The sequence below is a fragment of the Pygocentrus nattereri genome, chromosome 9, assembly GCF_015220715.1.
Source record: "Pygocentrus nattereri isolate fPygNat1 chromosome 9, fPygNat1.pri, whole genome shotgun sequence".
NCBI lineage: Eukaryota > Metazoa > Chordata > Actinopteri > Characiformes > Serrasalmidae > Pygocentrus > Pygocentrus nattereri.
Genome location: NC_051219.1, coordinates 19,196,449 through 19,211,682, shown reverse-complemented (window position 1 = coordinate 19,211,682; position 15,234 = coordinate 19,196,449). Strand labels below are relative to the sequence as shown.

The following is a 15,234-nucleotide window of genomic DNA, read 5'->3' as shown; positions in this document are numbered from 1 at the left end:
TGCAGTCTAGACCAATGAACGTGAGATAAAGGATGCAGTAATGGAGCGTAACAAGGAGGCTTTTTCTAATGACCTGGTGTTGTAAGCGTTATGATTCAGGGCTTGGGAGCCTTACGACGCAGCTCTGCCGTGAGGCCCATCTTGGTGCAGCCTGCGGTCAGTGACTGTCTTTCCCTCCAAGATGCTGCACGAAACCATGTTACTTGTAGGGCGCTTTGCTGGCTTATTATAGCACCAGCAGGCCTCCTGGCGTTGGAGTGTCGAGATGTTTCAGCTGAGCTAAGTCTGCATGCTTTAGCCAAATCCCATAAACAAACAGCACTAATGGGACAGGAGCAGCTTGCCAAGGGGTCCAAGCACCACAAAGTGCTCAGCTATACTTTAGCTCGCTCACTTTATAAAACAGCATAGAGAAGCATAGTGTTCATTTCAGCCAGCCAGTATGCATATAAATGTACATTTCTCCCTTTTAGTTCAACAAAATAGAAATTCTGTCAAAAGTATGGATACTAACGTTTAATTAGTACTACATTTGAGTTTGTAAAGAAGAAATATTTTACTATGAGTGAATTTTATGAAAATGTGTCATGCATGCAGTCTTGTTTTGCAAGAAAGAAAAAAAATATTCTTTACATTTTTGCTACAAAGACCATGTGTCGAGTGAAACCGCAATCATGAATACTAATAATAAGAATAAAAACACTAGATAGGCATTAATGCAAATTAAATACAAGTACTTGGCGCTTCATATCCTCTGAAACAAAAGTTTTTATTTGATCTCAAATGTAAAAGCTTCTTTTAAAATACAATACTATGAAAAAGTCTTGTGTTCCTGAGCACCTTATTTAAAATGATTTATCTTGTCGACAAGAGTATGTTTTTGCTTGTTACACCTAATAACATTCAAATGAATGCAAATAAACATAAAAACAGTAAAACGTAATAAGATTTTTTTCTCAAAACATTAGTTGATATCTTTTGAAGTTTGGTTCCAGATTTCTTCCTGACACCCCCAGTCATTGCACAGATTAAATTTTATCACCAGCATAATAAAAAAATGTAATGGAAGTAAATGATGATGGTAAATTATTTGTCATTTAACATCATATTCACATAATTCTTAAAATATTGCATAAAATGTCTAAAATAAGTTTTGATTAAAAGTTTGAAATAGTAGCAAAAATGTAGCAAATTGTCAATAAGGAAAGTGATTGAACAATAGTGCACATTTAATAATTATATAGTGTAAATCGAATATATATGAACCGAGTGACTCGAATGTGACTCGAGTTTCAGAAGCCAGTGTGTGAGCAGTGGGGATATCTGAACAGATCGTGTCATAATTTGATATTGATATTTGATGATGTCAAAGCATTGACTTGTATACAAATTGCAGAAAAAAGGCAAGAACTCCATCCTCACTAATCATGAGCTTTCAGGACTATCCTTCTCATCTATCTCACCTCCCCTCTTTCTATCTGCCTGTAGTAGTGCGAACTCCCCACTTTTATCCGTCTCTCTCACTCACTCCCTCTTCTTGTCTCTCTCTCTCTTATCCGCCTGCAGCACACTGAAGCCCTGCTGCGAAACGTGCTCTTGCAATCAAGCATCGTTTGATTGAGTTTTCATTGCACACACATCACACACACACTTAGAGGCCATGTGCACTCTAGGAAAGCTGAAAAGAACTAAGAAGACTGAAATATAGTGAGGGAGTATGTGTATGCTACTGTGGTAACCTGCAATTATACAATAAAAAATAAATTAATTAAAAACCCATTGTTCATTGATTAATTTATTTCATGCAAACCATAGAAAGACACTAGTGTGTTGGGTACTGAACTTAGAAACATGTTTGGTGAACCTACATTTATACGACATTTATTGTACACAGTACAGATGACATTGTTCTGAAGATTTGGCTGTTGAGCTGCCCTAGTCAAATGTGCTCTGTTCTGCAGGCGTTTGTCATTCCCGCACACAAAGTCACCTATTTGGCATACGATTTAGCACACCCTCAGACCAGATGTCAGTCAAAGCTGCTTCAGGTCTCAGGCAAAATGTGAATTGAATTATGTAAGCTCTCATACATCAAGTGAAATAGGCAGTTTCAAACAGCCTCAGATGAAATGGCTTTAGAGGAGAAGGTGTTAGTCTTACTTAATTTTAAGGTAAAGCTTGTGTGTCACAATTCCTACATTTTAGTACAATTACAGTTTTGTATCCAAATTGAAGATGACAATATACTAAAACGTTTTAAACCCCATTTCCAATTAAGTTGGGATGCTGTGTAAAACTAAAAAATAAAAATAGAATACGATGATTTGCAAATCCTTTTCAACCTATATTCAATTGAATACACTACAAAGACAAAATATTTAATGTTCAAATTGATTAACTTTATTGTTTTTTGCAAATATTCACTCATTTTGAATTTGATGCCTGCAACATGTTCCAAAGAAGTTGGGACAGGGGCATGTTTACCACTTTGTTACATCACCTTTCCTTTTAACAACACTCAATAAGCATTTAAGAACTGAGGACACTAATTGTTGAAGCTTTGTAGGTGGAATTCTTTCCCATTCTTGCTTGATGTACAACTTCAGTTGCTCGGCAGTCCGGGGTCTCCGTTGTCGTATTTTGCGCTTCATAATGCGCAACACATTTTCAATGGGAGACAGGTCTGGACTGCAGGCAGGCCAGTCTAGTACCCGCACTCTTTTACTACGAAGCCACACTGTTGTAACACATGCAGAATGTGGCTTGGCATTGTCTTGCTGAAATAAGCAGGGACATCCCTGAAAAAGACACTGCTTGGATGGCAGCATATGTTGCTCCAAAACCTGTATGTACCTTTCAGCATTAATGGTGCCTTCACAGATGTGCAAGTTACCCATGCCATGGGCACTAACACACCCCCACACGATCAGAGATGCTGGCTTTTGGCTATAACTATAACAATCCGGAGTCCTTTTCCTCTTCGGCCCGGAGGACATGGCGTCCATGATTTCCAAAAACAATTTGAAATGTGGACTCGTCAGACCACAGGACACTTTTCTAATTTGCATCAGTCCATTTCAGATGAGCTCGGGCCCAGAGAAGCCGGCGTCGTTTCTGGGTGTTGTTGATATCTGGCTTTCGCGTTCGTTTTAACTTGCACTTGTTGATGGAGCGATGAACTGAGTTCACTGACAGTGGTTTTCTGAAGTGTTCCTGAGCCCATGTGGTAATATCCATTACAGAATGATGTCGGTTTTTAATGCAGTGCCACCTGAGGGATCGAAGGTCACGGGCATGCAATGCTGGTTTTCTGCCTTGCCGCTTACTTGCAGAGATTTCTCCAGATTCTCTGAATCTTTTGATGATATTATGGACTGTAGATGATGAAATCCCTAAATTCCTTGCAATTGTACGTTGAGAAACGTTGTTCTTAAACTGTTGGACTATTTGCTCACCTAGTTGTTCACAAAGTGGTGAACCTCATCCTTGCTTGTGAACGACTGAGCCTTTCAGAGATGCTCCCTTTATACCCAATCATGACACTGACCTGTTTCCAATTAACCTGTTCACCTGTGGAATGTTCCAAACACATGTTTTTTTGAGCATTCCTCAACTTTCCCAGTCTTTTGTTGCCCCTTTCCCAACTTGTTGCAGGAATCAAATTCAAAATGAGTGAATATTTGCGAAAAACAATAAAGTTTATCTGTTTGAACATTAAATATCTTGTCTTTGTAGTGTATTCAATTGAATGTAGGTTGAAAAGGATTTGTAAATCATTGTATTCTATTTTTATTTATGTTTTACACAACGTCCCAACTTCATTGGAATTGGGGTTGTATTCTACTGCGCTCTTTGAATACTCATATGTGTGGTCCATAAAGCCACAGGGAATGTGGTGTGTGTGTGTGTGTGTGTGTGTGTGTGTGCGTGTGTGTGTGTGTGTGTGTGTGTGTGTGTGTGTGTGTGAATGGCTCTGTTCTGCTTTCTTTCACCTGGAGAGTTGAAAGAGCAGATTAGTCTCCTGCCCCCCTGTGCTGTGTGTCTGTCACAGTGGTCCACAGGGGCAGTCAAAGAATGGAGAAGGGGTCATTCACACACTGCCCTCAGCTTAGCCAAGCATGGATTTGTCACCGGTGGATTTTTCCCGCTAGATGTGACGTTTGTGTTTGTGTGTATTTGTAGCAAGGTTGCACAGCGTGAATAAAATGCAAGCACTGAAATTATATCCTTGCATATTTCTTTTTGTGATAGGCTTTGCAATATATATATTGGTGAGTCATGTGACAGAGTTAAACATTGGGCCACCTTATTTTGACCAAGGTAAATTATGTTTGTCAAAATATAGAAGGTGTACGTAGCTGGACGTGGCTTTGGAACTTACTCACTCCTTCAGACCTGTTTAACCTCCACAAGAGGGAGCTATTAGCAACCAGGCTTTTGTATGCATTCTCTTCTTAAAGAGAAGAAACATGCCAACAGTAGCTTTGCACATCTTATCGGCTTTCAAAATGAGAGGCCAAATAGTTTTCTTTTTTACCAAAAGATGTTGATTTACTCAGTGTTACATTTTTAATAAGTGATTTACATCACAAAAAGCATGTAAGCGTAGAGAATATGAGCTGTGGTAGGCCCTGTGTTTGGGGGACTGTAAACAATGGCATTGATACTCCAGATGTTTTAACTGATGCTAATTACTTTTAAGATATCGTCCAAGTATGCACAGTACACAGTGATTAACTAGAGAGCTGATTTGAATATTGCAGCCTTCTCTTATTAGTATTACAAAGGCCAGTATTGTGATAATATTTAGAAAACGATATACTGTGCAGCCCTAGTGTGTGGACATGCATTGCAGGAATATGTTTAATTTCTGTGTGAAGTGTCTGCATTCATTTACGCTCGCACTCGCAGTCATTTCCTGCTATTATGTTTTTCTGTCTAATTCACGTGTACATTTATGAACATGCCTTTTTTTCACAATTTTTTTTTCATAGACTTGTGAGTCCATTGCTATGTGTGGGTGTATTAGAAGTAGTAGTTGTATGTTTTAGAGCGCATGATCAATATCTCTCATTGCTGTTAGTGCAGGACTCACTGCTCCGCATTAAAAATTAATGTGCACGCGTGTGTGCATGCTATGTGTGTGTGAGGTGGCGGTCTATCCCAGAGGTGCCAGCTGTTTATCACTCCCTCCAGAAGAGGGTGGGAGGGGTCAGAGGCTAGGCAGGTTGCTATAGTAACCATTGCTCAGATTGCTTCTGGTTTTATTTATTTATTTATTTTGGTGCTGGGTTCCACTATGTCTGCGTATGTGGATGCCTTACTCCTTACCGAGATGGTGAATTGACAGAAGGTTCTTTTAATTATGTTAATGAGCTTTATTTCTGTAGCACCATAAATAGAAATACAGCTGTTTGACTTTCTTCATTCTGCTATTTAGTTACTATTTGATTTTCCTTCTGTTGTCTTTGGACACTTCTTCTTCCTATATGCACGGCAGGCTTGTTCACCCCTGGTCAAATGATGTACTCTGTTGATATTGTAAGTGAACATATTCTTTGCATCTTTGCAGATACACTTCTGCACATTTAATGCACAGCATTTATTTGCTGAATTCAATTGGGAAAAATACCAACAATAACACACATATATATAAATTTACACTTAAAGTCAACAAACTGTAACTTGATGGGGTGTTAAACCTCTTGATCACTTGTTTTTACCGGGTTTAGGTTGTCTTCTGTCTACTAGTAAACCAGGATAATTGTCAAGTCATCAAATCAGAGCTATCAGCTATTGGTCATCTGGTAGATTATCACTTAAACACCTTGTATGAACTGTTGCTGGGTTATCAGGTTATTTAAGTAAATGAGTGACTGTGCAGAACCTTTGTAAAGGTTTAAGAACCTCCATATAATTTAAAGGTTCTAGAAAGACAATCTGAAAGATAATTTGTTTTCATATCAAAATTGCAATTTTAAAGTATGCTGTTTGCAGTATGCAGAAAGTGAACCTGAAAACACAGAGCTGTAGGTAGGTTTGCCCTATCAGAAGCAATCAAACACCCATTTCCTAAGTTCAACACAGTTATAACTTAAGTGGAAGTCTGGCACGCTACATTTAGTGTTCAAGCCTCAGTCCCAAAAAAGTGGATGAGCTGGTCTTCTTGGACAGAACACAAAGCATGAACTTATAGAAAATAATTGTAATTTAAATCGCAGGAACAATATTGGTCAGAAAAAAATATCTCTATGAGATATTTCCCCCTGAATTGTTTAAATCTCCCAAAAATAAGCTTTAATTTGAGAAAGAAAAGGTTTTTCTAAAAGCTTAGAAGGTTCTTCACATTCAAGATTTTTTTTTGGGACTGCTGAGTGGCACAACTATCTAAATGTGTACCCTATCATCAGGAGATTGTGATTCAATCCCTGGTGATGCTACATCCATCCATGGCTGAGAGTCCAGGAGAGCACAGTGGGCCTCACCTTCTCCAGGTGGGTAGGATACCGCCCCCCCCCCCCCCCTTTCCCCATCACATAAGGCGATGCTAGTCAGCGTAGGCGTCTGTTAGCTGATGCCACAGAACTGTCGGTTGGTGCTTTCCTCTGACTGTGTGCTGCTGTCCAATGATGTTGCGTGAGTGGCAGTTTGAAAAGATGCGGTGGCGCTTCACAGGTCTTGGAGGAAGCCTGTACTAGTCTTCACTCTCCTAGTCTTGGTAGCATCATGTGATTGGGGGAATCCTAACTAGTGTGAAGAATTGGAGATGACTAAATTAAGGAGAATAAAAAAATGAAGAAATAAAAGAAATAAAAAAATATGATTCTTTAAGGAAACGTTAAGTTTGTCTATGGAAGGAGATTTACCACCTAATCCTGGAGATCTTTACATTGAACCTGGTTCTATTATTCAGATGCCCTCAAAAGCTTTTTTTTTTTTTACCATGGTCAAGTGTGTAAGATTGGAGTTGGAGCTAAACTCTGCAGGGTGGTCTCCAGGACCAGGATTGGGCACCCTTGTTCTGTGGCACCAGTCCAATAAACTTTGTGGCTTTTTTTTTTGTAAAAATGTACTGTATTCATGTTAAAGCTATATTACATTATCAAAATACTAGAATAGTGATTATGTTGCTGCATTCAGCAATTGTGCTTTGCCTCTCTATATATTAAAACAAAGTATTAAAACAAATTGCCCTGCGTTATACTGACCAAATGAAAAACTGATCAAACAACCAGTAATTTACTTTTACATGAATAACTTGATTCATCAAAATACCCACAGAAACAGCCATTTGAATCTGTGATTGGTGAAGATGCTCACAGCACACTGTAAAAAACACTGTGATTTGTTGGAGATTCTTTTGCAGCCGTTTATGATATCAGCAAGGCCGAAGCACTAATGGCTAACAAACGATATATAGTGCAGCCCCAGTTCATGTAGTATCAGGGAATGTACTAGCTGAGCATGTCACAACTCAAAAACTCTGGAAATTTGGGATTTGACAGAGTTAACAAGTTGTATTTATAAAACTTTTTCCTTGTAGTAAACTCATTCAATGTAACGAGGAGCGAGGGAGCGGACGCATGTGTGGAGGTAAGCGACTTTTATTGAGGGCAAATCCAGGGTCGTGGTCAAAACAGTCCAAGGTCATTGAGCCAATACGGAGAGATCGTGGGGCAGACATGACAAAACTGGAATGCAATCAATAACACAGAGAAACAAAGCAAACATCAAACACAGACCAATACAAAGACCAGCAAACACAAGGGGCAAATACAGGGCTTAAATACACAGGGAAAATGAGGGACAGGTGAAAACAATCAGTGGAGCAGGGGCGGAGTTACAAAACAGGGGGCTGGACTAAACCAAAACAAACGGACAGGACTGGGATGGGCCAATCGTGACATTCAGATGCGCCCTCAGTCTCAAATGGACGAGTCGGAGACTGCGGGTCAGTCAGTTTTTACTGCAGTATAGGCATCCTTCCTTGAAACAAAATAATCTGTGCAGAGCAGTTCAACATCCTTCCTGTGCCAACAGCTAATATGCGTCTCCTAAGTGTCCACTTTTAAGGCTTTTCTTGGCTGGTTCTGACCTGAATGGAAAAGGAAGGAGCAGAGCCAGAGAGAGATAAAGAGATAGAGTGAGAACGCTTAACACTGCATGAATTAGTGAGTTGCTCAGGAGGAATGAGGCCCAAACATTAGGGCAAAACCTAGCACAGCTAGCTACACTTAGAGCAGGCGCTTTGTTATTTCTTCAGTCCATGTTGTCCTTAATTCATGGCCTTGACCTGAAATTGGCACCAACTTCACCACAAGACGTCCTGGATGCACGTCTGTTTTCATAACATGCTCCTGACGTTACGAGAATTTGTTCGACTCTCTCCAGAAGCAACGTTGGCCTCGACAGAACCACAACTGTTGGCCCGCTCCCGCTGGCTCTGCCTCTCCAAGGTTACATTTAGATTACATTAGAATTCATTACGGCTTTCTTCTTCTCGCCTTTTGTTATGGAAATGCTGCAGTGCCAAGAGTGAAGACAGCAACAGGAAGAAATATTAACATAATGGGTTTGAAATTATAGATGCAGTTTCAAGAGCCGCACGTATTTATATAGAAATGGTCGTGCGCTGTGCACAAAATTATAATGCAGTTGTTAGGAGCACACACTTTGGCTGGTGTAAATGTGTTTGCACACACATATTACATTTACATTTACATATAGGCACATACGTTCATGGACACATGCATAGCATGCACACGCGCAGGCGGCTCATGGTGGGAGAACAGGCTTCATTGTGTCAGCCTGCTGTGTTGAGTGACTGCAGTGTGTGCTGGCCAACAGCTGCTCCAGACTAACCCAAACTTCTTTCTACTAACCCCCCTCATCTTTCTTTTTTGTCATGTTTTTTTTGTTTTGTTTTTCTCTCTGTCCTTCCCTTCACTTATGACACATGGTATAACACATACATGCACATACAGACTACAGGCCAAACATTTGGAAGCAGTATTAACTGTGTGAAAGCAAACGTGGAAAGAGTTATAGTACACAAATATGTTTATTTTTATGGTACAAAAGGCTTTGAAAGAAGTAATGTCCAACAAATTGAGTATTGAGTATGTGCTGGTTTTTAACCTCTGCTAAGGTTATTATTTTGCATAATTTCATAGCTGCAGGGGTGTGTGAGAGCAAAGGTGTCTGTCTTGTCCAGCACTGGATTATTGGAAATTAAGTTTTTTAACCAATATCATTGATTATCAAGCAATAATTTATATGTGTTGGTTAACAGTTAATCAGTTAATATCCCTGTATGGAGGCTTTATGTTGTGGAGTCTCTTTGAGCTTTGAGCTCACACATTTCATTTACAGAAAAGCTTTGTTTATAAATAATTAAACAATAAATGCAAAGGACTTTTATTAACACAGATAGTGAAAACTTTCCCCAGATACTATGCAAGAGCACATCACTGCACACTAATGGAATTTTGCTTTAGTTAAATTAGATGTGAAAAAAAAACACGTTGTGTTGGGAAACTGACTCAATTGAAACATGTAAAATGAAATTTATTTCTGACATGAAGTGTACAAATCACATGTGTTTCCATAAGACCCTGCTTAGCACTTAAACACACCTGCTGAAGCTTTATCACCTAGCTTTGCAGCTGTCCCTACCCCATTACTTTTTTATCAGCTGCTAACATGTCCATACATCTGCCTCAGTGAGAGTTAGCCTGCAATAATATTAACCCCTCACGAGCACTCTGGGAAATGTAGTCTCACTTATCAGCGACCACCATTCATTTCCCTGGCAAGGCACCGTGTCAAAGACTACACTGGGGAGCTGGGGCAATGACATAGTGTCATCTGGCAGCAAGGCGGTTTGTCTTCTAATAATGCAGTCTGAGGCTTTTGAGCCTGGTGTCTGTAAGATGCTGAGACCCATCAGCCCCTCTATATAATGCTGCCATTGAAGAGCTGAGTCAGTGTTTGAGTGTTTGGAGTGTTTTCAGTAATGTAAATGTGTTTGAAGGTAGTATATTGATAAAATAATTAGAAATGTAAGATGAATCCAGAATGTGGATCAGAACTGTAGGCGTTTTTCTGTGTGTGCCTGGCCTCCAACAGGTTTGTTTGTTAGCAGGCTGGACTGCAGCGCGGATGTGCTGGACTCATTACTTGGGACCACCTGTTTATCCTGGGGCACAGAGAGAGAGGGAGGGAGGAAGAAAGGGACTGTTCCCTGCGGTCAACTTTCATATGTGGTGTTGAGTGACACTGTATGGGTGTGTGTAAACAGGGGCTGAATGTTGCCCACACTCTCACTTATGGGTTAACAGTTTAAGCACATAAAAAGCATGAACGTTCTTCTGTCAGTGAAGTTGTCAACATTGCAAGTGATCCTAAAAAGCATTATTGGAAAATGTAATTTGAAAAGATAAGTTGATTTACCAAGTTAAGAGCTAGGACATTTTAAGTAAGAGCTAGTACCTTTTCTTACACTGACTTTGATACTGAGAGAATGGAGGTACAATCGAAGCCACAGTAGTGGAGATGGTAATGAGGATGGCATGAACCTAAACATGCCTTTTAAAAAGAAATTAAAATAAAAAACGAAACGTGTAATTTGGCCAGGGGTGTTCAAAAGTAAATAAAAGTAAAGAAAATAACTTGACAGAAATTATATATGGTAGTAAATAGATAATTGCAATATATTAATTAAATATCTTTTTAGTTTTAGTTTTTTGTTATTGTTTCCAAACTACTTAAAATATGGAATATTACATTTGAACATGGTGTCTTGTTTATAATTTTGGAGAGTCTGTACACCATCAAACATGTAAAAAGCATGAGGTGAAAGTTTTTTCTTTTTTCTTCTTCATTTTTAAAAACTGGAAATGTGAAACCTTTCTTTTTGCTTACTGAGGTTAAGATTTAGCATTAGCTTTAGTCAGAAAATTCTAACTTGTAGATCATGTAAATGTAATATATACAGGACATGTGTGAGACCCCACATCCTGACACTGAATAAAAACAAGCATGTATGTGTGAGTGTGTTATACATCAGGCAGAAGTGACTGTTCAGACAACAGCAGTGCTGTTGGTCAGTAATGCCTGAATGCGTACCTTTGTTGAGGGAGCTCATGGGGTCTGGGTGAGGGGGACAGGTGGAGCTCCACTCTGTTACAACCAAAGTCATGACATTTAGCGTGGCTATACATCATATGCGCGCACACATGCACAAACACAAAGCAGGATCTTAAGTATTATTCCACCCTTCTCATTACTCAAACCCTGGGTCTGCTTATCCATCTTAAAACTGTCTCTTACTTCATTCTCCCTTGAATAAGTGTCACAGGGAAATAAAAGAAAGCCTTTCTGCTCGCGTGGTCAGGAGTTAACATTGATATTCACATAGCAACACAATAGAGGACGATTCTGAGCTTAAAATAATAGTTTGATGAAACTTCCAGTTGACACAGCTTTGCCCTTACTACCAATGAGGTTGATGAGCTAAGATATATTTGGTTTTTGAAGTTTGCATCTGCACTTTAGTTGGAGTGCTGGAGTGATGAGGCTAATGTAGCTAAAAACAATAGAAGTTTATACACACACTTAAGCATTGTTTAAATTCCATGCTTGATTAATAACATTTGCCTCAAACTGTCTTTCGTTTGAGTTTCAGTGTTTCAATGACTTGTAGCTACAGTACAAAACTACAGATGCAAACATGATTGACTACAAACGTACATTTCCACAAAACTAATACTAAAAATATTGTATCAAGTTCCATTACTGATAGCTGATGTCTGTTTTATTAACGATCAACAGATGATACTGATGTAAAGAAATGGTGAGACAAAAAGAGAGTAAAAAAACATACATTTCATGTCACGAAAGGCCCCATGAGTCTCGTGACCTCTGGCACAGGGTATTATATATCTCTGTGTGTGCGTTTGATGGCTTCCAGGTGCACTTTACTGTCTCATAGGAACACATGTTACACAATTCAGAGTTGTCATAATCAGACACAGAATAGCCGAAAATGTACAAATGCAACAGTAGAAGTAAATAAATAAAACCAACCAAACAGAAAAACTGCTGCAGTCTGGCAGTGGTCTGGCCATTGCAGCAATTCTGCCCTTGTATGCTGGGTGGCCGGCAGGAGGATGCGTGTGCAGAGTGGTGAGGGGCATTGTGGGTCAGTGGACAAAATGAGCAGCGTCTCCGGAGCCCACTCTCCGTCTGCTACTTACACTGCAGTGTGTGTGTGTAAAATGTATAACTGCTACTGACAACTGTGTATTTGGTGATGCAGTTTCCAGCATGTTTGTTTGGCTATGAGAAGAATTGAACAGTGAAATGAGTTACTCAACAAATAACTCACTTGACTCTTGAAGTGTGAGTATGTGTGTGTATGAGTAGAGCGTGCATGTGAGGTGAGAAACAGATAAATATATCAAGTGTTTGGTGTTTGTTGATTGATAATTGTTCAAACACAGATTTTTCACAGGATACATTGCTCTTTCGTAAAGACAACACGTACTACTGCAGATCATTGTTGTGAGATTGCTTTTTGCAATACTGATATGTGGCTGGAATGAATACATGGCGTTTTATAAATCATGAAAACTTTCACTGTGGACTGTGGACCTAAATAACATTTGGATATTTCAGATGATGAGCATCAGTCATGGCCCAAAGTGGAAGGTTGGATAGAAGTACCTGTAGATTTGATCATGTCTGAAATCTTGATGTCCAAGAGTGGAGCTTGGTTTTCTTCAGTCTCTCAAGAAAAAGTTTTATAAAATATTAACACTTTTCTCAACAAATAAACACAAACTACACAAATAAATAGATTTTGAAAATGTGTCTTGGGTGCCTAAGACTTTTGCACAGTACTGTATATCTTTTAATTACAGTTATGGAAACTTTTTTTCATGTATTTTCCTTTGCCTTTTTTTTTCTTTATGCAAGTAGATATCTCATATTTAATATTCTCAGAAATATCTCCTTTAAACTCAGTGGCTGATTTGATTTATAAATGTGGTCTGGTGGTCTCTGTGAGAGTGGCTCATACAATAGCTCACTGTAATGCTTAAGTCTTCCTGTGTCAACCTCACAGCTGCGCTGACTGAGGTTAGTCTCAGAGATAAGCTTCAGAAGACACACGCACGTCCGCTGCACCAGTTGGTCCTGCTGCACACACTCCTGACCGTCTGTCATCCACCCATGACAAATGCGCACACACACACATGCAGGTTTGTTTTGTAATGGAAGGACGTGTGTCTCATATAGTTACACACGCACGTACACACACATCGTATATGTGGTAAAAGGCACTTAAAATCAGGATCGCTGTTGGTGTTGATTTTGTAGTTTGCTTATTTTTTATCCTACATGTTCAAGATATTTTCATTTTGAAAAATATATAAAAACATTCACATGTGCCTATTAATATCTTCATTGTTCAGCTTTTACTTCAAACTCTCACAGAACAGTATCACGTCTGGATATGTACGTTCCGGTGTTATCTATTATGAATAAAAGGCGTGTTGTGTTGGTTTCCAGCTGCTCCTGTCCTCCGGAGATGACAGGAATCAATATTCCTCCTATCTGACCCTTATCTGCTTTCCACTGGAGCCAATTAATGGCCCACTTTGAACACCCCACTGTTGTGTCTGAGCAGAGGAAAAAAAGAAAAGCCTTCCTTCAGCTGTACGAGAAGTCAATAAAAGCCCATATTTCATGCTTCAATTGGGCTTTTCAATGCATGCCAAATGTCTATATAGTTTGAAAATCAAATCTGAACATTCTGTCTGATTTCTGCAGGTGACCCAGGTGCCCATCGAATCGTGTGAGCAGTATGGGACGTGCCGCGAGTGTCTGAGCTCCGGAGACCCGCACTGCGGCTGGTGTGTGCTACACAACATGTAAGTGCCTCAATAACAATAACTATTATTATTATTGCTTATTGACTGTGTTCACTGCATGTTTTATGGTACTTAGCTTGTTTGCTTGTTGTGTTATGTGTCATAGCTTTCTTTGCTGTTAAAGAAACAGTAAGTTTTGTGTTTGGGACTTCCATAAGGGACTCTGAATAACCCCCAGCAAAGAGCAGGGTCCATGACTACCACCTGGTGGTTCATGTGCATAACTGCAGCCAAATACATCAGCTTTAGTCTTCAATGCCTTGTCGTATTGCAATGCATTTCTACTTAAAATACTTCAGTTCACCTCAGTCCATATTGATTTGCATAGCTCTTCTTTATAATAAGCGTTATCAGAAAGCAGTTTTACAGACCCCTAATAAGCAAACCAAGGATGGCTGTGGCAGGAAAAACTCTGTGAGAGCATGAGAAGAACCAAGACTCAAAAGGAGGCCCCATCCTCACAAATAGTTAATGATGGAGTAAACCAAATAAGGAGATTACAAAGAGGAAAGACTGAAGAGGTTAGTAGTTAGATAGATTCAGATGTTAAGAAAACAAGACAGATAAACGCTAAGAACAGCTGAATTCAGAGTATGTATCACCTTTCTCTGCTGGCAGACGTATTTTTGTGTGACGGTTGCCTTTCCGTTCCTTTACAACACACAGAAGACAGCTTTATCCTAATAGGGCTGTCAGCTCGATCTACTAGCATTTTCCTAATGGTGGCAGCTCCATGAAAAAATGCACTTAAAGTAATTTACATGGCCCCCATGGCGGGACAGGGACAAATAATACCCCGAGCGCAAGGTAATTCAGCTGCTCTCTCTTCAGCATGGCTTTCGAGGCAGCCCAGACCCCCACCATTGCTAGCAGAGAGCATGCCAGAACAGGAGCATTAAGTGCTATTAGCCTCAGTGTGTTTTAATCTACATCACCCTTATCAGATTGTGAAATGTATTGTTCAGGAGCATTTGGTTGCATGATGGGGAAGGGCGAAAGTTCAGGGTGTTGCTTTCATGCTTTGTCAGGACGTCCCATTAAAAGCATGTTCATTAAAGTAAACAAATTTTTTACAACTACATATCAGTTGAGCTGTTGCCGTAGCCGACACTGACTTAAGTAGTGCAAAGATATACTTTGACGTTAACATTTGTTTCTAACTAGTAGCTTTTGTGAAACAGCTGCATCTACGAGAAATGCACAAACCATTTTGGCCAAAAATGGTTGAAGGTGGTGGTTTTGGTTTGTGACCTAAAGAGAGAAAAAGCAAAACATGTTGGCTTGCAAAAAAACAATTATT

General features: G+C 39.5%; 1 protein-coding gene across 2 annotated transcripts in view; it reads left to right on the top strand.

Moving 5' to 3' along the window:
* Window positions 1–15,234, top strand: part of plxna2 (plexin A2) — a 280,254-nt gene that overhangs the window by 131,400 nt on the left and 133,620 nt on the right. For both annotated transcript variants that reach the window (XR_005130735.1, XM_017694224.2), the window contains exon 5: window positions 13,834–13,934. Coding sequence is in view for 1 of the 2 variants with exons in the window: in XM_017694224.2 (XP_017549713.1) it covers window positions 13,834–13,934 (101 nt within the window). In the remaining variant the exon portion in view is untranslated. The remainder of the gene's footprint in view (window positions 1–13,833; window positions 13,935–15,234) is intronic.